Source organism: Carcharodon carcharias, chromosome 22 (assembly GCF_017639515.1).
Source record: "Carcharodon carcharias isolate sCarCar2 chromosome 22, sCarCar2.pri, whole genome shotgun sequence".
In the NCBI taxonomy this organism is placed as follows: Eukaryota; Metazoa; Chordata; class Chondrichthyes; order Lamniformes; family Lamnidae; genus Carcharodon; species Carcharodon carcharias.
In genome coordinates, this window is record NC_054488.1 from 24,878,233 (window position 1) to 24,902,220 (window position 23,988).

General features: G+C 42.8%; 1 protein-coding gene across 3 annotated transcripts in view; it reads left to right on the forward strand.

Annotated features, from left to right (window-relative positions):
* Positions 1 to 377: 377 nt before the first annotated feature.
* Positions 378 to 23,988, forward strand: part of unc13d (unc-13 homolog D (C. elegans)) — a 276,077-nt gene continuing 252,466 nt past the window's right edge. For 2 of the 3 annotated variants that reach the window (XM_041217092.1, XM_041217094.1), the window contains exons 1-4: positions 378 to 480; positions 572 to 695; positions 8,779 to 8,902; positions 21,199 to 21,255. In XM_041217092.1, coding sequence (XP_041073026.1) covers positions 21,199 to 21,255 — 57 coding nt within the window. In that variant the 5' untranslated portion in view covers positions 378 to 480; positions 572 to 695; positions 8,779 to 8,902. The remainder of the gene's footprint in view (positions 481 to 571; positions 696 to 8,778; positions 8,903 to 21,198; positions 21,256 to 23,988) is intronic. The other variant, XM_041217093.1, reaches the window with a different exon arrangement.

The window sequence follows — 23,988 nt, forward strand, 5'->3', positions numbered from 1 at the left end:
GGCAAAAGAGGTGGAAAGAATGAGCCCAGGTCCCTGCTTCTGATCAATATCAAGCGGTCCTTGCTCCCCGGATAACCTTGAGTTAAGGCAAGTGGTGATGTGTACCATTGTTGATTAGCCCACTGTCATGCTGCACACTAGGGTAGAATGGTTTAGCTCACAAATGACGGATTTTCATGTGGGCACTGGAGCAGATGGCACTGGGTCGCTAACACCCAGAGACCTGTACCCCAGTAGGAATTTGAGAGCTTGGTTGAGGGGGGGAGGGGGGTGTAGAGGAGGGGCCCAAAAGAAATAGTGAATAAAAGTTTTCTCCTTTAAGTTTGATAAGCAACAGGAAGTAACAATTGTCCTCCCAGCATCACTAGAGCTGAGCATGTGGTGTGCTTGCTGTGACAGGAGAGCTGGACAGCTGACATTTCCTGTGCTGTTGAACGGTTTAGGCAACGATAAGCTTGTGGTTTCCTCTGATGTTGGAAAGTATGTCGCAAGCTCAACTAGCTGTTTGCAACTCTGAACTTCAAAGGAGTCATTTGTCACTTAATAAAATGAATCATGCTTTCTTCCTCAGTAGATGATCCCGTGTCGCATGATCAATGTAGGTATCAGTTTGATGATCAGTCTTGCTTGGCTGTTGAGTGGATTCTGAGAACAACCCAGTTTCACATCAGTCTGGCTGACGCAAGCTCCTCAAAGTAAGTTACAAGTTACTGACAACCTTCCATTATACCGGCTCTTCTAAACGAGCTGATGCTTGGCTTTTGCTTATTTTGGTAGATGTGCAGGTTGGATTTTTGGCCCTGAGCCACGGTAATTTCTAGCCCTTGAGGTGAAGCAGATCGCTCTCTCTCTCTCTCTCTTGTTCTTATCATACCTCTTGACCTGGGAGAAACAGCTAGGCCTGTAACGCTCTCTATACACATCTCAAGTTTAACATCTTTCGGTGTAATGGCTGACCACTAACTAGGTACGTTGTATATAAACAATTACCAGGAATATTTCTAAAGATAAGACAATAGACTTTTGTTAGCTATGGAGTTAAGGTGGCTAAATGGAGCTGAGGTGCAGATCAGCCATATTATAATTGAATTACAGAACAGGCTTGAAGGGCTGAATGGCCTAATGTTCCTAATACAGCTGTTTGAGTATCCTGAGCAAAATGAGAGATGGCAATCAAAACATATACAGATTATAGACTGACTTTAGGAGAGGTTAAGACAGTCTTTAAAGGAGTCTTAAACAAGGGGTCATAATGTGTTTTATGATAGTGTTTTATAGAGAATAGTTTTTTTATTTTTACAATTCGAATAACACCTGTGATATGGGAGGAGTGAGCTTCATCATCAAAAGACTGAGGTAAGTTGCTAAACTTTTCAGGAGCGTGGGGATGGCAGAGGATATACTGACAGATGTGTCTTAAGTGTAGCAATATTTGTCTTTACTCCCATCCTAGGAAATCCTGAAAAACAGCAATATTTGATCCCAGTGGTGGCAGGGGCACCCAAATAAATATTGTTTAGAATTATTCAAATTTCTCACCCCATCAAGGTATGTTCTGCATCCTAATCTATGCTCATTGATATTAATGAGGAGGTACTGCCCTTAGTAGAGGAGGTAAAGGTACAAAATAACCCTGTTGGTCAGGATACAATGTATGATCTAGAGGCCAATGCCTGTCTGAGATGGTGAGAAAAGCCTAATTTAAATGTTCAACATGGGTCAAGGATGTTAGTAACTATGCTCATAATGGCACAATGCAGGGGGGGATGACTGATCACATCAAAGAACTTCAATCTCATGGAGAAGGAAGATGGAAGACCGCTACATGCCAGTGAAAACCAGTCAAGCTCAATCCTGGGGAGAAACCTTAACCCAAATCTCCAGCAATGTGTTGAGTGTAAATACATTCTATATCCTCCCAATACAGGAACGGTGGCTGAAAAATCTCCATTGGACCTTGAGCAACAGTTTGTAAAGACTCTGACTCATGGAACAAGGCTCTTGTGTAACACACCTCAGTGCTTTGTCTCTTATTGGTTTATCTGTAGCAGAAAAAGCCTATTTGCTGCTTACTTATAAATTGCAAAACATCCTTCTTTCATATAAGGAGTTTTGTGGGAAAGAGGGATTACAGTTCATAGGACATTGGCACCAGTTATGCGACAGGAAGGAACTGTACTGCTGGCACTTGGACCTTGCAGGGACCAAGGTCCTAGTGTAAAGGATAAATAGATCTGTAGAAAGAACTTTAAACCATTAAAGGGGGAGGGGATTGTTTAGACAGAAATAAAAATAAAAGTGAAAATAGCTTAAAGATAAGTAAAGGAGATGAGAGCAAAGTCTAGATAATATAATAAAGAAACAAATGCAGAAAATAATAACAGACCAAAATAGAACACAAATTATATAAACAGGAATTGTGATAGATTGAAATGTGTGGGAAAAACTTAAGGACAAGAGGTTAAGATAGGGTCCATTGCCTGAATTAAAAGTTCCGTAATGATCCATACCCTAAGCACATGACATAATGAATAAAACATGTAAATTGGAAAAGTAAATTCTGCTGCAGGGATATGATGTGATGGCCACCACTGAGACCTGGCGATGAGCTGGGCACAATCGGAAGATAAATATTCTTGGCTATAAGGGAGTTTGGCAAAGGAAGAGAAGGAGAAATATTGATAAAGGATCCGATTATTACAGCATTGGAAAGGGAAGATATCAGTGAGGATAAGGAAGCAGTAGAAACTCTACGAGTTGAAATGAACAGGAAAGGATGCAAGGCTTGGGAGATGTCTATAAATCTCCAGATAGCAGTGATAAAGAGGGATAGATAAACACAGAGATCATAGAAGCTTGCTGCAAAAAGAGCAGTTATAATGAGTCACAAACACCAGGAGAAGCAGCTTGAGTTCCAAATTTCTAAGTAGAAAATTGCTTGAGTGTATTTGGAACAGTATTCTGGATTGACATAATTCTTGAACTAACAAGAAAAGAGACCATATTAGATTTAGTGATGATTAATGAACTTTAATTAGTAAACAACCTAACGGTAAGGGAAAACCTAACAGTGACCCCAATATGATAGAATTTGAGAATAATTTTGAAAGGAGAAGAATGAGTCATGAACTAAGGTTTTAAATTTAGGTAAGACTGACCTTTAGGGTGAGGCAGAAATTGACCACAATAGATTGGGTAGAACTATTGTTGGATAAAACTACAGATGAACAGTGGAAAGTTTAGTTCAGGGCCATTAGCGATGGGCAACAAATGTTGGCTTTGCCAGCAACACCCAAAATCCATGAAAGAATAAAAAAAAACCTTTAGGCTAGGTACTTCAGATTTGGTTCATGGTCAGGGACAAGAGGGTGTGACTGTAAGAGAGGCAGGTATGGGAATCCAGAAGGTACAATGGAGGAGCATCAGCTCTTGAAATTGTCCAAGATATTTGAGGTTTATGCAGCTTGTATGGACAAGAGGAGGATGAGCAAATTGACTACGGCACCATGGCCAGGTAGGTAGAGCAAAAAGGAACAGGGCCAGTATATGTAGGAGGATAGACTCTGTTCACTACAGCCGAAAGCATGAGCATGAATCCTGAAGGTTGTGTTGCTTGACAGAGTTAAGGTCATCTCCTCAGGGTTGGAGAGGGTTTGGAGTGGGAGGGAGAGAATCCAGTTATCGTGGTTCACGTAAGTACCAATGGCATAGGTAGGACTAGCAAAGAGGTTCTCCACAGATAGTATGAACAGCCGGGAACTAAATTAAAAAGCAGAACCTCAAAAGATAATAACCTCTGAATTACTACCTGAGCCATGAGCAAATTGGCACAGGGTAATGAAGATCAGAGAGTTGAATGTGTGCCTCAAAATTGGTGTAGGAGAAATAGGTTCCAATTCATGGGTCATTGGCAGCAGCACTGGGGAAAGAGGGAGCTGTACTGTTGGGACATTCTTTACCTGAACTGTACTGGGAACAATTTACTGATGTATAACTAGGGCTGTAGAGAGGGCTTTAAACTAAATAGTTCGGATGTTAGTGGGAGGTGTGGTTCACGTAGGGAGAGATTCAGAAAGTTAAAGAGAAAGGGCAAGGCAATAGTGCAGGGTGATGATACAGGTAATGATAACCAGAATGCAATAAGAAGGGACAGAGCTTACAAACATAAGAGAACCAGCAAATAAAGTCAGAGTGGGAAAAATAGTAAAAAGACAGAAATGAAGTCTCTCCTTCTGGATGCATGCAGCCTTAGTAACAAGAACCATGCTGGGACCAGTGTTCTAGCAAGCCATATCACTAGGCAAGTAGAGAGGGTTTTAAACTTAATGGTGGGGCAAGGGATCAGATTTGGGAAGATGTGATAAATTTAAGAGTCGAGACAAGGCAAGAGAGAAAAGCATTAATATGGGAAATGATCAACAGACCATGACAGGAAGGGACAAAGAGTACAAATCTAAGAGTAAATCAGCAGATAAGGCTAGAGGTTACAAAAAAAAAGGACAAAACTAAAAGCTCTGTATTTGAATGCATATAGCATTTGAAACAAAACAGATATACTGATAGCGCAAATAGAAATAAGTAAGATCTGACAGCCATCACAGAGACATGGCTGCAGGGTAACATAGATTGGGACCTGAATATTGAAAGGTACATGAGATTTAGAAAGAACAGGAAGCTAAGAAAAGCGGAGGAGTGGCTCTGTTAATTAATGATGGTATTAACACAATAGAGAGGGATGACCTAAATTCCGGAAATCTGGTTGTAGAAGTGATTTGGGTAGAGAGAAAGGCAAGAAGTCACTTGTGGGACTGGTGCACAGGTCCCCTAACAGTATCCACATGGTACGACAGGGTATAAAGGAAGAAATAATGTGAGCTTGTCAGAAAGGTATGGCTGTGGGGGATTTTAATCTATATAAAGACAGGAAAAATCAGATGGGTAAAGGTAGTCTAGATGAGAAACTCATGGAATGTTTTTGGGATAGTTTCTTAGAACAGCATCTGAAGCCAACCAGAGAGCAGGCTATACTGGACCTGGTATTGTGCAACAAGATAGGCTGAATTAGTGACTTCCTAATGAAGGGGCTCATAGATAGCAGGGATCATAATATGATTGAATTTTACTTGCAGTTTGAAGGAGCGAAGAGTGGGTCTAAGACTAGTATTTTAAACTTAAATAACATCAGTTTTGAGGGCATGTAATTAGAGCTAGGCAAAGTGAACTGGCAAATGAGATTAAGGGTTAGGTCAATAGAGATGCAGTGACAGACATTTAAGGGAATATTTCAGAATACACAGAATAGAAAAATTCCAACGAGAAAGAAAAATTCCGAGGGGAGGACCCACCACCCGTTGTTAACTTAAAAGTTAAATATAGTATCAAACTTAAAGAAAAAGCATATACTTGCGCGAAGATGGGTAGCAGGTCAGAAGATTGGACAGAATATAAAAAACAGCAAGGAATGACTAAAAGATTAATAAGGAAGGAAATATTAGAGCATGAGAGAAAGCTCACTAGGAAGATAAAGACAGATAGTAAGAATTTCTATAACTATTTAAAAAAGAAAAGAGTTAACAATATGAATGTTGGTCCTATAGAAAGTGAATCTGGGGAATTAATAATGTCTTCACTATAGAGGACACAAGTAACATCCCAGAAATAGCTTTAAATCAGGAAATGGAAGGGAGGGTGGAACTCAAGAAAATGGCAATCACCAGGGAAATGGTACTGAGCAAATTATTGGAGCTACAGGCTGACAAGTCCCCAGTCCTAATGGACTCCATCCGAGGATCTTAAAAGAAGTGGCTAGGGAGATAGTTGATGTGTTGGTTTTAATTTTCCAAAATTCCTTAGATTCGGGGAAGGTTTCATTATATCAAAATATCAAATGTAACTCCTTTGTTCAAAAAGGGAGGGAGACTGAAAGCAGGAAACTATAGGGAACTGGTGGATGTACTATACTTAGATTTCCAGGAGGCATTTGAGAAGGTTCCACATCAAGGTTAATGCAGAAAATAAAAGTTCATGGTGTAGCAGGTAACATGTTGGCATGGATAGAAGATTAGCTAGCTAACAGGAAATGGAGTAGGCATCATTTTTGGGTTGGCAAGATGTAATGAGCGGTGTGCCACAGTGATTAGTGCCAGTGCTTCAACATTTTACAATTTTTATAAATGACTTGGATGAAGGGACCAAAGGTATGTTTGCTAAATTTGTTGGTGACACAAAAATAAGTAGGAATGTAAGTTGTGAAGAGGACGTAAGGAGGCTCCAAAGGGATATAGGCAGCTTAGGTGAGTGGGCAAGGATCTGGAAAATGGATATAATGTGGGTAAAAGTGAAATTGTCCATTTTGGCAGGCGGAATAAAAAAGCATATTAACCAAATGGTGAGAGATTGAGAGCTCTGAGATGCAGAGGGATCCGGGTGTCCTAGTGCAGGAATCACAAAAGGTTAGTGTGCAGGTGCAGTAAGTAATTAGGTAAGCTAATAGAACATTATCATTTATTGCAAAAGGAATTGAATACAAAAGTAGGGAGGTTATGCTTCAGTTATACAGGGCATTGGTGAAACTGTACCTGGAGTACTGTATACAGTATTGGTCTCCTTATTTAAGGAAGGATGTAAACGCTCGCTGGATGCAGTTCAGAAAAGATTGACTAGATTTATACCTGGAATGGACGGGTTGTTTTATGAGGAAAGGTTGGACAGACTAGGCTTGCATCCACTGGAGTTTAGAAGAGTAAGAGGCGACTTGATTGAAATGCATAAGATCCTGAGGGGTCTTGACAGGGTGGATGTGGAAAGAATGTTTCCTCTTGCGGGAGAATCTAAAACTAGGGGTCACGGTTTAAAAATAACTTTCCATTTCCCATTTAAGACAGAGCTGAGGAGAAATATTTTTCTCTCTGAGGGCTGAGAGTCTTTGGAACTCTCCCTCAAAAGGCAGTGGAAGCAGAGTCTTTGAATATTTTTCAGGCAGAGGTAGGTAGATTCTTGATAAGCAAGGGGGTGAAAGGTTATCTGGGGTAGGCAAGAATGTGGAGTTGAGGTTACAATCAGATCAGCCATGATCTTATTGAATGGTGGAGCAGGCTTGAGGGAACGAATGGCCTATTCCTGCTCCTAACTTGTTTGTTCGTATGTTTATATGTCAGATAGATGAATTGATAGCAGAAATTGAAACAAATGGGTATTTGAATATGATAACCATTAAAGAGACCACAGCTGAGACCTGAATATTCAAGGATATTTGATATTTCGGTAGAATGGGAAGAAAGGAAAAGAAGGCGGGGTAGCTCTGTTAATCAATGATGAGATTGGTACCATAGTGAGAAATGATCTTGGTTCAGATTATCAAAATATATAATCAGTTTGGTTGGAGATAACAAAATAGCAAAGGAGATAGCAAAATAGCACTGATGGAAGTGGTTTGTAGGCCTCCTGACCATAGCCACACTGTAGGACAGAGTGTACATCAAGAAATAATGGGGGCTGTAAGAAAAGCCATGGAATAATCATAGGAGATTTTAATCTTCATATAGATTGGATGAATCAAACTGGCAAATGTTGCCTGGAGGATGAGTTCATAGAGGCTATTCAGGACAGTTTCTTAGAACAATATGTGGTGAACCAATCAGGGAACAAGCTATTTTAGATCTGGTAATGTATAATGTGACAGGAGTAATAAATGGCCTCACAGGAAAGGATCCTCTAGGCAATAGTGATCATAACAAGATGGAATTTCACATTCAGTCTGAGGGTGGGAAATTTGTGTCTGAAACTAGTGTATTAAGCTTAAATAAAGACAATTGCAAGGATACAAAGTGTTACGACTGGGTCAGGAGGAATGAGCTGGCTCCCCCCCTTTTTTTTAAATACCTTGGTTGGATGCCACAAAGGTTCCCTGTCCAAATCTATTTATTTCTTAATAAGGAGCCAATCAAACCAGGTTTTCTTGAGTCAAAAAAATAATATGTTTATTAGTCACTTAAACTTGAGAAAAAATAATAAAAGATGCAACACACATTCACTCAGATCAGAAAAGAAAGTTGAGTCCAAATAAAAGTTAAAAAGAAAATACAAATAAGTCCTTGGCTTGTCTGTTAAGCATAGATGGTGGTACGTTGCTTCTATTAGTTAAACGATTTCAGTAGAGCTGACTTTGGCAATTTCACAATTTGTTGGAGACACATGTTGGCTTGTCGCCAGAGGGAGAGATGACCTGCTTGTCTCTGCAGAATTGACTTTCTTCCTGTTGTTGGTTTCTTCCTTGCAAAACACTTGTTTCCACTGAGGGAAAGAGAGATGGCCTGCTCGTCTCTGCAGGGGTGACTTAGAAGACTGATGCTTCTTCTTGTTTCTGTCATTGCCAAACACTGGCCTTCAGAGCCATTTTTAAACTCATGTCTCTGTGTATTCCGTGAAGGGAGAATAGGTATGTCCTGCATCCAAATTCCATTTTGTTTTCAACTCAGAAACTTTTTTGACACATTCTGAGACATAAATCAACAGGAGATGGATTTTTGGATGTCTAGTGGGATGTGGCTGGCTGGGGAAATAGTTTCCATTATCTTCACAAACACAGGAGATTAAAGTCCAACCTTTTGCATTTTCCATGCTTTCCTTTCAAGTGTCTCTGTTTGAAGTGGATCTTGACACCTCTTCAGGTGTGAAGTTCCATGTCCTCTCAGGACAGGTCTGTCAGTATAATCCATATAGGAAGGGTATCAGCCATATTTTGATCAGTGTCTTTTCTTGTATTTTTTTAAAAAACAGGTCTTCTTTAAACAGCTCAGCATGCTCATGGTGAAGCAATAAGTCGCTCTCACTCTGACATTCGGTCAGCTGTCGTGACAGAAGACAGAGTTGGCTAAAGTGGGCTGGAAAAATAGGTTGAAAGGTAAGACAGTAGAGAAGCAGTGGCAGACATTTAAGGAGATACTTCATTATTCTCAAGAAAGATATATTCCATTGAGAAAGAAAGACTTTATGAGAAGGATGTGCCAGCCATGGCTAACAGGAACTTAAGGATGGTTTCAAATTGAAAGAAAAGTTGTAATGCTATGAAGACTAGTAATAGGCCAGAAGATTGGGAATATTTTAGAAACCACCAAAGGATGACTAAAAGCATAATAAAGAGGGAGAAATTGGAGTATGAGAAAAAACTAGGAAGAATATAAAAACAACAAAAACTTCTACTAGTATATAAAAAGTAAAAGAGTAGCGACAGTGGGCATTGGTCCCTTAGAGGGTAAGACAGGGGAACGAATAATGGGAAACAAGGAAATGGTATAGACTTTGAACAATACTTTCTGTCTTTGCAATCGAAGACATGGAAAGCATCCCAAGAATAGTAGAAAAGTAGGGACAAAAGGGAGAGAGGAATGTAATATAATCATGGTCACTAAACAAAAAGTACTAGGTAAACTAATGGGACTACAGGCTGACAAGTCTCCTGGACCCTGGTGGCCTGCATTCCAGGGCCTTAAAGGAAGTGGAGGCAGAGATAGTGGATGCATTGGTTTTTAACTTCCAAAATAATCTAGACTCTGGAAAGGTCCCAGCAGATTGAAAAATTGCAAATATAACAACACTGCTCAAGAAAGGAGAGAGACAGTAAGCAGGAAACAACAGGCCAGTTAGTCTAACATCTGTCATTGGGGAAAATGCTAGAATCCATTATTAAGGAGGTAGTAGCAAGACATTTAGAAAATCTTAATACTATCAGGCAGATTCAACATGGTTTTGTGAAAGGGAAATTGTTTTTGACAAATTTATTGGAGTTGTTTGGGGATGTAACAAGCAGGGTGGATAAAGGGGAACCAGTAGATGTTGTGTAATTAGATTCCCAAAAGGCATTCAATATATTCAATATGGTGCCACATATAAGTTTACTGCAGAAGATGTTGGTGTTGGCATTTTGCAGTTTTCTAATCCACTGGGACCCTTCCAGAATCCAGAGAATTTTAGAAGGTTAAAACTAATGTTCTATGTTAGCATGGATAGAGGTTTGGTTAAGTAATAGGAAGCAGAGAGTTGGGATAAATGGGTCATTTTCAGGTTGGCAAACTCATCGAGTGTCAGAGAGATCAATGTTGGTGCGTCAACTATTTACAATCTATATTAATGACTTGAATGAAGGGACCACCTATCTTATAGCCAAATTTGCTCATGATACAAAGATAGGTAGGAAAGCAAATTGTGAGGAGGATACGAAAAGTCTGCAAAGGATATGATAGGTTAAGTGAGTGGGAAAAAAATTAGCAGATGGAGTCTAATGTGGAAAAATGTGAGGTTGTGCACTTGGCGGAAAGAAAAAAAAAGCAAAGTATTATTTAAATGGTGGGAGAGACTGCAGAATACCACAGTGCATGTGGATGCCCTTGTACATGAATCACAAAAGTTAGCATGCATGTACAGCATATCTGAAAATAAGCAAGTGGCAGAATTGCTAAATATTTACTTCGTACCGTGTTCACTATAGAGGATGAGGAAAAAGCACCAGAAATACGAGAAAAATGGAAAAAAAATCTAGAGAAGTAACTAGGTTTAATATAAGCACAAATAAAATTATGGAGAAAATAACGAGAATGAAGATTGATTAATTTCCAGAACCTGATGATTTCCACCCTAGGAAATTAAAATAAGTGGATGAGGAAATTGTTGATGCGTTAGTCATGATTTTCCAAAACACTCAATATAGGAATTGTCCACTGGGGTTGGAAAATTGCCAATGTCACTCCATTATTTCTGAAGAGGAGGAAAAATAAGCTATAAAGTTATTTATTTAGTCTGTTAATGATGTTAATCTGTTGTGGGGATGTTATTGGAATCTGTTATTAGGAACACCGTGATTGAGGACTTGAGCAAATGTAAACTGATCAGAGAGAACCAGCGTGGCTTTGTGATGGATAAGTCATATCTAATGAACCTAGGTGAATATTTTGATGGAGAGCTTAAATAGTAGATAAGGGAAAGTCTATGGATATTAATAATAAAAATAGAAAATGCTGGAAAAATTCAAGTCAAGGAATGTTTTATTTTGGCTTTCCAGTACCTGCTGTATATTGCTTTTGTCCATGAATATTATTTATGTGGACTTCCAGAAGGTATTTGGTAAGATTCCATAAAAGAGAAAAACGAGAGTAAATGGAATTGGAGGCAACTGATTGGGATAGTAGGGAATTGGTAAATAGGTAGGAGACAGACAGTAGGAGTAATGTTTAGTACTCAAATTAAAAGGATGTGAATAGTGGCACCTCCAGGGATCTGTACTGGAGCCGCAGCTTTTTATTATATTTATCAATGAATCAAAAGCCACCTATCCAAGTTTGCAGACAACACCAAGTGTATCGACAGATTAAATAGCGTATATGAAGGCAAAAAGTTGTAAGGAGACATTGGTAGATTAAGTAAGTGTGCAAAAACTGTGGCAAATGGAATTCAGTGTAAGTGTGAGGCCATTCACTTTGGACCCAAGGAAAAAAGAGCAGAGTGTTTTTACAATGGTCAGAAGCTAAGAGATGTGGGTGAGCAGAGAGAATTAGAGGTCCATGTATAGATGTTACAAAGAAACTAGTGGACAGGTACAAAAAAATAATGAAGACAGCAAATGAAGGTCTTGGCCTCTATCTCAAGGGGCTGGAACACAAAGAAATAGAAATTATTGTTAATATGCATCTCAGGTTAGATCCATCTGGAGCAGAGTGTTTCATTCTGGGCACTGCACCTTGAGGAAGGATATATTGGCTTGGAGTAGGTGTAACACAGATTCACCAGATTGATACCAGGTTAAATTGTGAGGACAAGTTGCATAGGCTGATCAGGAATGGGAACCCTCAGTAAGGCTAGTTGTAGCCATCACCCCCACTCCACCCCATCTGCCAAGGTTGGCTAACTCAACACAGATTGAACCTGGGATTTTCTGCCCCACGTGGTTCAGTCACTGGCTTCCTTCACCAACTATACCACTGAGAACGTTTCCAAAATAAAACTCGTTCAATTTGAGAACTGCAGATAAAAGATTCTTGTGTGAGATGCAGTTATTTAAGATTAAGGAAGATTAAATTCCACAGTTTAGAGTGAAGGGGATTAATGGTGGGCCTAATCAGTATATGAAATATACTACAGCACAAATAAAAGTGATCCCTGGATATTAATTTGATCAGGGTAGTGGAGGGAGAAATATTCAACTAAATGTATTAAATTTGTAAAAAAAAACACAGAATCATAACCACAGAGGATTTCAGCTTCCCCAAAATAAACTGGCTGGAAGACTTTGCAGTCTTTGTGTCCAAATCTAAATCTCCTATTTTAATTCGCTCTCAAACCTGCAGGATTCCTCACATTGTTTATCTCTCCCTTCCTCCTACAATCATAGAATGATCACAGCACAGAAGGAAGCCATTCGGCCTGTCGTGTTGGTTCTGGCTCTCTGAAGGAGCAATTCACCTAGCACCATTCTCCATTTTCTCCCAAGCCCTGCACGTTGTCCCTTTTCAAATAATAATCCTATTTCCTCTTGATTGCCTCAGTTGACCTTGCCCACCACACTCTCGGGCAGTGCATTCCCGATCCTAACCACTCGCTGTGTAAAAACGTTTTTACTCATGTCGCCATTGTGTCTTTTGCCAATTATCTTAAATCTGTGTTCTCTCATTTTCGATCCTTCCACCATTAGGAACAGTTTCTCCCTATCTACTCTGCCCAGACCCCTCATGATTTTGAATACCTCTGTCAAATCTCCTCTCAAGCTTCTCTTCTCCAAGGAGAATGGCCCCAACTTCTTTAATCTATCTATGTGACCCTGGAATCATTCTCATAAGTCTTTTCTGCATTCCAGTGCCTTCACATCTTTCCTAAAGTGTGAAGCTCAGATCTGGACATACTACTGCAATTGAGGTTGAACCACTGTTGTAAAATGATTTAACAATCCTTCCTTGCTTTTATACTCAGCTTTTATAAAGCTCAGGATGTTGTATGCTTTATTAACCACACTCTTGAAATGTCCTGCCACCTTCAATGATTTATGCATGTATACACTCAGGTTCCTGTGCTCATGCACCCCCTTTAGAATTGTACACTTTATTTCATATTGTCTCTCTGCATTCTTCCTATCAAAATTAATCAATTCACACTTCTGTGCATTAAATTTCATCTACCACTTGTCCACCCATTCCACCAACCTATGCCCTTTTGAAGTTCTACACTATCCTTCTTACATTTCACAATAATCCAAGTTTTGTATCATCCACAAATTTTGAAATTGTGCCCTGTACACCAAGATCTAGATCATTAATATATACTTGTATCAGGAAGGGCAGGGGTTCTAATGCCAATCCCTGAGGAACTCCACTACAAACTTACCTCCAGTCTAAAAAATAACTGTTCACCTCTGCTCTCTGTTTCCTGTCATTCAGCCAATTTCATATCCATGTTGCTACTGTCCCTTTTATCCCATGAACTCTAACTTGGCTCACAAGCCTGTTGTGTGGCACTTTATCAAATGCTTTTTGGAAGTCCATGTACATCACATCAACAGCATTAGCCTCATCAATCCTCTCTATTGCCTCATCAAAAAACTCAAGCAAGTCAGATAAACATTTCCCATAAGAAATATGTGCTGATTTTTCTCAATTAACCCATGTTTTATAAAGTGACTATTCATTTTGTCCTGAATTATTGCTTTTGGAAGCTTTGCTACCACAGAGGTTAAACTGACTGGCCTGTAGTTGTTAGGCTTATCTTTTCATCCTTTCTTGAACAAGAGTTTAACATTTGCAATTTTTCAGTCCTCTGGCACCACCCCTGAATCTAAGGAAGATTGGAAAATTATGGCCATTGCCTCTGCAATTTCCACTCTTGCTTCCCTTAGTAGCCTTGGATGCATCTTATCCAGTCCCGATGCCTTATCAACTTTAAGTACAGACAGCCTCTCTAATACCTCCTCCTTTTCAGTTTTAAACTACCAAGTCTGAACTACCTACTCTTTCACCATGACCTGCACAGCATCTTCTTCCTTGATAAAGATAAATGCAGAGTATTCATTTAATACCTCAGCTATGTCTCTTACTTTCATGCATAAATCCCCTTTTTGGTCCCAAATCAGCTACATTCCTCTTTTTATCACCGTTTTACTATTTACATGCCTATGGAAGACTTTCCTTTTATGTTAGTTGCCAGTCTCTTCTCATATTCCCTCTTTGCTTCTCTTATTTGCTTTTACATTTCCCCCCTGAGCTTTCTATATTCTGTCTCAGTTGTATTCTCCATCTGACACCTGTCATATGCTCACTTTTTCTTCTTCATCTAAATTTCTATCTCTTTTGTCATCCAGGAAGTTCTGGATTTGTTTTGCCTGACCATTGTGTGCAATTTTGGTCTTTTTACCTAAGAAAAGTTATACTTGCCATGAAGGAAGTGCAACAAAGGCTCACCAGATTGATTTCTGGGATGGTAGGATTGTCGTAAGAAGAGAGATTGGGCCGATTAGGCCTGTATTCACTGGAGTTTAGAAGAATGAGAGGGGTTTCATTGAAACATTTAAAATTCTGACAGGGTGGGACAGACTGGATGTAGGGATGATGTTTCCTCTGGCTGGGGTCTCTAGGACAAGAGGTCACAACCTCGGGATACAGAGTAGGCCATTTAGGACTGAGATGAGGAGAAACTTCTTCACTCAGAGGGTGATGAACCTGTAGAATGCTCTACCGCAGAAGGCTGTGGTCAAGTCACTGAATATATTTAAGAAGCAAATAGATACATTTCTAGACTCTAAAGGCACCAAGGTGTATGGGGAGGGAGCGGGTGTATGGCATTGAGATAGAGGATCAGCCATGATCATATTGAATGATGGAGCAGGCTCAAAGGGGCTGAATGACCTACTCCTGCTCCTATTTTCTATTTTCTATGTCTCTTTCCCCCTTCATGGGAATATACCCTGACTGTGCCCAAACTTTCTCCTCTTTAATTGTTCAGTTAAAGTTTGACTGCCAATCTTTCCAATTTATCTGGGCCAGACCTATTCTTACTCCATTGCAGTTGGTTTTTCCCCAATTAATTATTCTTACTCTGGATTGTTACTTGTTCTTTTCCATAGCCAGCCTAAACCTGATGTTACAATGATCATTGCCCCCTAAATTCTCCCCTACTGACACCTGATCCACTTTGACCAACTCATTCCCAAGGATCAGTTCCAGCAATGCCTCCTTTCTTGTTGGGCTGGCAACATTATGCTGCAGAAAATTCTCTTGAACATATTCTAGGAACTCTTTCACCTCTCTGTCCGTTACACTACTACTACTATCCCAGTCCATGGGCGGAATTCTCCCATTCCGTCTGCGGCAGATTTCATGGTGGTTTGGAGTGGAGAATCCAGCAGGAGGCAAAAAAATTGGAAACCTGCCATCGGAAAAACAGGTCACAATTCTCCCGATGGTATTTTCATGGCGGATCGGTTATCCTGCCGACTGGCGGTGCGAACGCCATTTGCATTCATTAGCATGTCATGAATGCTCATTAAAACAGCTGCTCACCGGAATCTTGCCATGCCTTCCAATCTTCCGTCATGCCAGTGGGAAATTACATCAGCCTCAAACCCGTTTGAAAAAGGGTGGCCTGCACAAGTCAGACCTCAGTTTGCTGGTAACTTTGAGGTGAGTGAAGCATACCTGTCATAACGTTGTGTCGGTCTTGTTGTGATGAACGCCGTGCTGCTGGGGCTGTAGGGTTGGATTGCTCCTTCTCTTTGATTTCATTGTCCCAAGGAACACCACTGTGCTGTGGTCCTCATGCAGGCCTCCACTTTCAGAGACTAACACTTCAACCAGGGGTGGGCTAGGAGGTGATGGGTCAGGCTGACAAACATGAGGGGGTCAACAGGGAGGGGAGGCCGTGGAATGGCAGTCAAGGGGAAGGGAAACCATGAGGGGGCTTTTCGGGGTCGCCCCCTAACCTCTCCAGGGTGAGCAGGAGTCTGCTTAGAAAGAAAAGAGGAAGACCTCCTTGCGATGAAAGCCACTTAAAGCCAAAAGCTTCATTAGTGCTGTTAAAGAACTCAGTGGCTTCACATAACAGTCACTGCATCTGAAATGTAACACATAGGAATGTAGAATTTGGGAATGCAGTCAATAATAAGGGAGATACAGCTGTATCATATACGGCCTTCCCTTAATGAAGGCCTGTCACGTGTTTACCAGATGTGACACTCCTAATGGGCCAAAGGGCATTCACTCATTGACCATGAGCAACTGACTGGTCATTAATATGCCACATCAGAGATTGGAGCACAGGACTAGGCTAGGTCAATCATCTCACTTAAACATTAGCATCCCACGCAGGGCTTAAGATGTTACATATCTGTGATGTCATCTTGGTCACCTCGATATGTGTGCTGGTGTCTCAGGGACAAGGCGGCATCAGCCAGCATGCAAGTAGGGCAGGAAAAACTATGCATCCTCACAGTTTCCACACGTTTCATCCTCTGAGCTTTGCTTTCTTGCCCCTTGAATCATTAATGTCTTCAGTGTTTCCTTTTAGAGAGAAGGCAAAAGCACAAATGGATCCAGGGCTCAATGCCACCTTTGTCAGGGTCCTAATGCAATTGAGGAGACTAAGGAGGGATAGGCGACTCCACACGCAGCTTCAGCAGGAGGGACATGGTCAAGCGGAGCATAGCATGAACAGGAGGGTCAGGAGGAGAGACCCAGATAACGGGGGCAACTCGCCAGACCTAGGGTTTATTGTCCAAGATCTCCTATTTACAAATGAGCGAGAGGCAATGCCGAGCGCATCTGCGCTTGTCTCGAGATCTGGTACATCACATATGCCACATTCTTCATGAAGACCTGACGCCATGTGGAGTTGGAGGGTATCCCCTGCCAGTGGCTTTAAGGTAATCGCAGGGCTAAATTTCTTGGCCTCTCATTCTTTCCAAGGATCAACAGGCAACCTGTGCGGCATCTCAGTCCACAACACATAGATGCATAAAGGAGGTCACAGATGCCCTTTACAGGAAGGCCCATCATTATGTCAGGTTTGCTCTGGACGAGGATAGCCTGGCTGCAAGATTCACCGGCTTCACCACCATCTCAGGCTTCCCAAGAGTGCAGGGTGTAGTAGACTATATCCATGTGGCTATATGGGCTCCATGACAGCAGGCCTTAATGTTTATAAACTGCAAGGGCTATCATTCCATCAACATGTAACTGGTGTGTGATCACCGGAAGCACATACTGTATGTTTGTGCACAGTACCCTCGGAGATGCCATGACTCCTACATCCTGAGTCACTCCCAGATACCTGAGATGTGCTCAGATGGCTCACTACAATACACGCCTGACTGGGTTTCCCCTATCATCGCAGTGTGTTGCACCCTGCACAATCTGGCAATGCAAAGAGGTGAACCCCTGCCAGAGTATGACCTGGGGAGGATGAGATCTCATTGGGGGATGAAGATCCGGAGGCCCAGGGGCCTCAGGAGGCTGCTGAGGATCAGTATGAGTGTGATCACACCATGGAGGAAGGAAGATGTGGGAGACATGCCCATGATATGTTAATCGTTGATCCCAAGAGTAAAGTTAAATGAGGGAATATGGCTACATCTCTCCTAGCCCTCAATGCCATCTTCTTTCAACTCAGGGGTTGTCCACCCACGTACAGCGATAATGAGTCCCACATTCACACTTTCCTCATGAATTGCTAGGTCATAATCTTTGCTTTGGTCCATGGGGCCCTGTGAGTGAGCTCACTCTGGGAACTAAGAGTCCACTTAGGAACAAGATCGATGCAAGAGAAGACTTGAGGCCTTCGCCGACATCAAATGATGCTGTGACTGAGATGTGGACAGGCCTAGAGATCTCCTCCTCCTGTGCATGACTTGTCTTCTGCCACTACCACTGAGGAGGCACACATGCTGCAAGAATATCAACGCTGATGAGCTGCCTTCGCTCAATGATGTTCTTTGAGGAAAAAGGGTGAGAAACGCTTACATCATACAATTCTAATAATGATTTAAACACATCTCCCTGACATCACACAAGGGCTACAGATACTAGTTCAACTGAGGTTGAAATCACAGGAATGTGAAGCTCACAGTGGGACATGATAACTGAGTGGGAGGAAGGCTAAACCTTGAAATAAGACGACTCCAAAGTACAAAATCAAACACCTCTGGTTGACAGGACCATTCACATAACCATCGAATGTATTAGCAAAAGTGAAATTTAGTTACATGTATAGCACACCTGTAACCCAAAAGTGACATTATTTTTTCTTAATTTTCCTAATTCTAGCACTATGCCTGGGTGCAGCCCTGAATCTGCAGCAGAGGTGGAGGCAGCCTGCTGACTGCTACGTCCTGATATCTGCGATGATCTTGGTGAACATCCTCTGGTGGCCCGTGGCCTGGAGGGTCCTGGCCTGAGCAGTCTGAGAAGCTGGAGTGGATGGAGTTACAGGCAGAGGGGGCTGTGAGCAGCTGCACATCCTTGGAGTGTCCTGAGAGGAGGCCCCTGGGGTGCCCGGTTGATGCTCATCCTCTCTGTGGGTGTCTGAGGGCCCCGCCCTGACTCTTGTAGTACATGGTGCAGCTGGAGGGAGGTCAAGGTGCCTCGTCCCAATGTTGCCTACATCTTGATGGTGCTTATCAGGATGTGTGGCCATGGAGTGCAGGGCTGAACACAAATCCGGCAAGACCTGGTGGTCATCAGCCTTCCCATGTTGACCTCGAGGCGCTCGCATGTCTGAGCTATGACATCAGACAGAACGCAAATGGACTCCTCCATCATTCGCTCTAGCCTGTTGAGTGACTGCCGAATCTCTGCCTGATGTTCCACCACCTGTCATTGCGTCTCCAGCATAGATTTGGTGGCCGCTTCAGGAGGCTCATTATCTGACTCTTACCGAGTGGGTGGCTGGTCTCCAGCTGTCCTCCATGTACCGGAGACCTGGGCTGTCCCTCCCTCCGACTGCAGTGAAAGTGAACCCGAGCCTAATCTACATCTGTGCCTCAGCGATGTGTGTCTCTCTGGGATGGTGGATGGTGCCTGTGAGTGCCATAACAGTTATTCTGGAGCTCCGTCCTTGGATGAAGTTGGGGGCTCGCACTGGTGGTGCTGGAATGGCTAGAGGGCCTTGTTGTGCTTATGCCTATAAAATAGAAAAGAGAGTTTCAATTACTGAGCATGAGCTAGATAAAACTGCATGTGACTCACTGGGACCATCAGGATTGATGAGGTGATGGAGCTGTGATCCATACTAGGTTGGTTGGAGAGGCTGATCTTCCCTTCCTCATAGGAGTGATCCCTGTCATCCCCAGCCAGCTCGGCTCCAGGCCCCTCAAACTCATTGAGGGTGAGGATGTTGGACGCTCCTCCCCCAGTCTGCAAACTCTCATGCCTATTTTGTGCCAGCTTGGACCATATGAAGAAGAAAGGAAGGCATGTGTTGAGAAGGGATGGAGAAGAGATTGGGCGAGATGTATGTCCCCTGTGTGTGGTGCTCCCCCCAGAAGGGCCAGAAGATGGAATGTGAGCAACATGATAGACAGGATGGTGGTGATGTGAAAGTTTCAGTGAGAGAATGAGCGTTGATATGTGTCCCCCGCTAATGGTTATGTGAGATCCCTGAAGAGAGTAGTCGTTTGAGTGCGTGGTGCCATGATGAGAGTTTGATATTGGAGGGAGTTGAAGGATGGCTTATCCTTGCAGAGCCCGATGAGATCATTCATCCTCTCCCTACACTGGGTGGCATTTCGGGAGCGGGTGTCAGCCGTGCTGACCTGCTCCGTTATGGTGTCTCAGGCCTGAGAGGTGAGACTGCTGTGCTTCCTGCAACCATTTGTGGGGTACAGCACATGCCATTATTCCTGCATCTCTCTGACCAAGGCCCAGAGGGCCTGGTGGGTGAAGCGGGGTGCAGATTTCATCCGAGAGCGGATGCCCCAGAGGGGTCAAGGGCAGAATCTATTTGGCTAGAGCTAAGGATCAAAAAGGTGCAATTACATTGCTTGGTGTAGTCTATAGACTGCCAACTAGTGAGAAAGATGTAGAGACACAAATTTGCAAGGAAATTACAGGAAGGCAAGAATTATAGAGTAGTTATAATGGGGACCTTTAATTATCCAAATATAGGGCGGAATTCTCCCAAAATGAAACTAAGTGTGGCGGCGGGTGGTTTCGGTAGTGCCCAGCCCGCCGTCTGTCATGGTGGCAACTCCTGTCCGGTAATGCGCTTGGAACCTCATTAATTACGCAGAGGTGCATTCCGCTCCAAATCACCTGGTGGGTCAGGAGCTGATTCGTCCGCCTGCCATCAGCTGGCAAGTTCAAAGATCCAGGCACCATATTTAAACGCCAGTCCAAAACAATCTCTCCAGCCCATCAGAGATGTCTGCAACCCATTAGAGAAAGGCTGAGAGCCTCAGGACGAAATCTGCACCCCGCTTCACTCACCAGGCCCTCTGGGCCTTGGTCAGAGAGATGCAGGAATAATGGCATGTGCTGTACCCCACAAATGGTTGCAGGAAGCACAGCAGTCTCACCTCTCAGGCCTGAGACACCGTAACGGAGCAGGTCAGCACGGCTGACACCCGCTCCCGAAATGCCACCCAGTGTAGGGAGAGGATGAATGATCTCATCGGGCTCCGCAAGGATAATCCATCCTTCAACTCCCTCCAATATCAAACTCTCATCATGGCACCACGCATTCAAACGGCTACTCTCTTCAGGGATCTCACATAACCATTAGCGGGGGACACGTATCAACGCTCATTCTCTCACTGAAACTTTCACATCACCACCATCCTGTCTATCATGTTGCTCACATTCCATCTTCTGGCCCTTCTCAACACATGCCTTCCTTTCTTCTTCATACAGTCCAAGCTGGCACAAAATAGGCATGAGAGTTTGCAGACTGGGGGAGGAGCGTCCAACATCCTCACCCTCAATGAGTTTGAGGGGCCTGGAGCCGAGCTGGCTGGGGATTACAGGGATCACTCCTATGAGGAAGGGAAGATCAGCCTCTCCAAGTATGCCACCCTTGTACCCTAAGTAAGTGCTTGGACCCAGGCAAGCTCCTTTGCTTAAGCTTCTTTCAGCCAAGGCACTGCTGTGGAAAAGCTGGGCCCAGCTGCTCTTGGGAACAATCAGGTATTGGTTAAACAGTGATCTGGATGTTTTGTGTAACATTATTCCACAGATGGAGTCACAAGCCCCAAGAGGAGAAACCAGACCTGCTCAGCTCACAAAGGAAGAGGTAAAGCATGTTCACAAGTGCATGTATGTGCACATTTGTATGTTATGCGTGACTGTGTGCATGTATATGTGTGTGCGTGTGTATGGTACATGTAAGCCTGACAGGAAAACCATGTACTTGTTGGATTAGCTGCGCTCAGTTAGTCACTAATGCAGTGTCTTGTGGCTTGCTCTGGGTTGCCATCTTTTGGTTTGCTACAACAAAAGCAAACTAGGCAGGATAAAATATTTTTCAATAATGTTTTTGAGGATAAATACACGACTTGACAAAAATCATGCTAAATAATAGACTTATTATTCTTACTGCTGTGGTTGGAGTGTTCCTTTTATTACCTTGTCGCTGTTTTCAAATGATTCTTTCTTTCAAGGTTGAATTCATGGAACCAACTGCATAATTTCTTGGAGTTGACTGGAGCACTTAGTTCGGCCTCAACAAGGTTCACTCTCTGGCCATCCATAGATTCTTCATCATCTTTCTCCTGGACCATTGCTCCCAGACACAGCTAATACATGGTCTACTATTCTCTGAAGTGATGGACATTTGCAGTTGAAGTAGAAATTGACCTGGTTGTGGCCCACTCTTTCCACTTCCTGGAGCTTTGACATGGCTCCACAGAATGCACACAGTTCATCATACAATGCTTTTTCATGCAAGTATGCCACCCTTGTAGCCTTGTCATGGTCCATTAGGTCCTCAAATGTGAATTGAATGTGCAGACCAAGCATAGGAACAGCAGGAGGCCATTTAGCCTCCATCCCATGCTCTGTTCCACCATTCAATGAGATCATGGCTGTTCTGCAACCTAATTACACATACCCATCTTTGGCTCATATACATTAGGAACATAGGACTTAGAAGCAGGAGTAGCCATCCAGCACTTCGAGCCTGCTCTGCCATTCAATAATATCATACTGATCTGGTTATGGTCTCAACTCCATTTTCCTGTCTGCTCCCCCAAACTCCCTTGTTTATCAAAAATCTGTCTAACTGTGCCTTGAATAAATTCAGTGATCCAGCCTCCACTTGCTTTCTGGGGAAGAGAATTCCATATACTAACGACCCTTTGAAAGAAAAAAAATTCTCCTCATCTCCATCATATAAGGGAGACCTCTCATTGTTAAACTGTGTCCCCTAGTACTAGTCTCCGCACAAGTGCAAACATCCTCCCGATATCTACTCTATCCAGTGCCCCCAGGATCTTATATGTTTCAATAAGATCACCATTCATTCTTCTGAACTCCAGTGGGTACAGGCCCAAGCTATCCAACCTTTCTTCACAAGATAAGACCCTCATCCCAGCAATGAGTTTAGTGCATCTTCCCTGAACTGCTTCTAACGCAATTATTTCTTTATTCAAACAAGGAGACCAAAACTGTGTACAGTATTCCAGGTGTGGTCTCACCAAGGACCTGTGCAGCTACAGTAAAACTTCCCTACTTTTATATTCCATTTCCTTGCAATAAGTGCCAACATTCCGTTTGCCTTCCTAATCACTTGCTGTGCCAGCATACTAACATTTTGTGATTCATGTACTGGGACACCCCTACTACCACTACATTCCTATTAACTCCCCCTGCTTGAATGGCTTCCTGTACCATGGTGCCAAGGTCAGTTTGCTCATCCACCTTGCAGCCTCTATTCTCATCCATACAAGCTGCAAGAGCATTGGACCTGTTGGACAATTGCAATGGGTGAGGGTCCTCCACTTCCACCTTCTCAGTCCCCTTACCTGCCTCCCTGACTGTTACCCCTCCTGTCCCTAACCACTGAGCAAATCAGAAGACCCTATCCTAAGGGGGGGGACTGCCTCTTGGAATAAAGTGTCCAGGTAACTTTCCCCTCCCTGATGCACTGCAAAGCTTGGCCTCCAGCTCAATGACTCTGAGCTGAAGCTCCTCAAGTTGCAGACACTTGTTGTAGACGTGTTTGCCCTGAATCACATTGGTGTTCAGGAGTTCCCACATTCTGTGGTTGCAACACATCACCTGCCCTGCCATCTTTGTGTTAATTAATTTATTCTTATTCTTAATTAATTTATAATTAATAAACCCTACTACTACTAATAAACTTTACTACTGCTAGTAAATCTTACTGCTACTGATAAGACCTTACAATTATAAATAAATTATACGAGCTTTCAAGGATAACCAACCAAAATACTCACCAACCAATCAATTACCTGCTTCCCTGTGACATCACACCTTGATCTTGCTTCAATACACAGTTGGCCCAAAGACTTGGCTACCAGCTTTTCTACTCTGGCCGGGTCCCTCCCACTCGCCCCTCTTTATGAAGTCTCACTGGGTCTCTCCCTCTTGCCTGTCTTTATGAAGTCTCTCTGGGCCTGGCTCCCCTGCCTCTTTAAGAAGTCTCACTGGGTCTCTCCCTCTCATCCCTCTTTATGAAGTCTCGCTGGGTCTTTCCCTCTCTTTAAGAAGCCTCACTGTGTCTCCCTCTTGCCTCTTTTTATGAAGTCTCACTGGGTCTCTCCCTCTTGCCCCTCTTTATGAAGTCTCACTAGGTCTCTCCCTCTCACCCTTCTTTATGAAATCTTGCCGGGCCCCCCCTCTTGTGCCTCTTTATGAAGTTTCACTGGGTCTCTCTCTCTTGCCCTTCTTTATGAAGTCTTGCCTTTGGTTAACAAAGGTTTATCAAACTCAGCTTTAAAATTAACAATTGATCTAGCATCAGTTGCCATTTGCAGAAGACAGTTTCAAACTTCTACCACTCTTT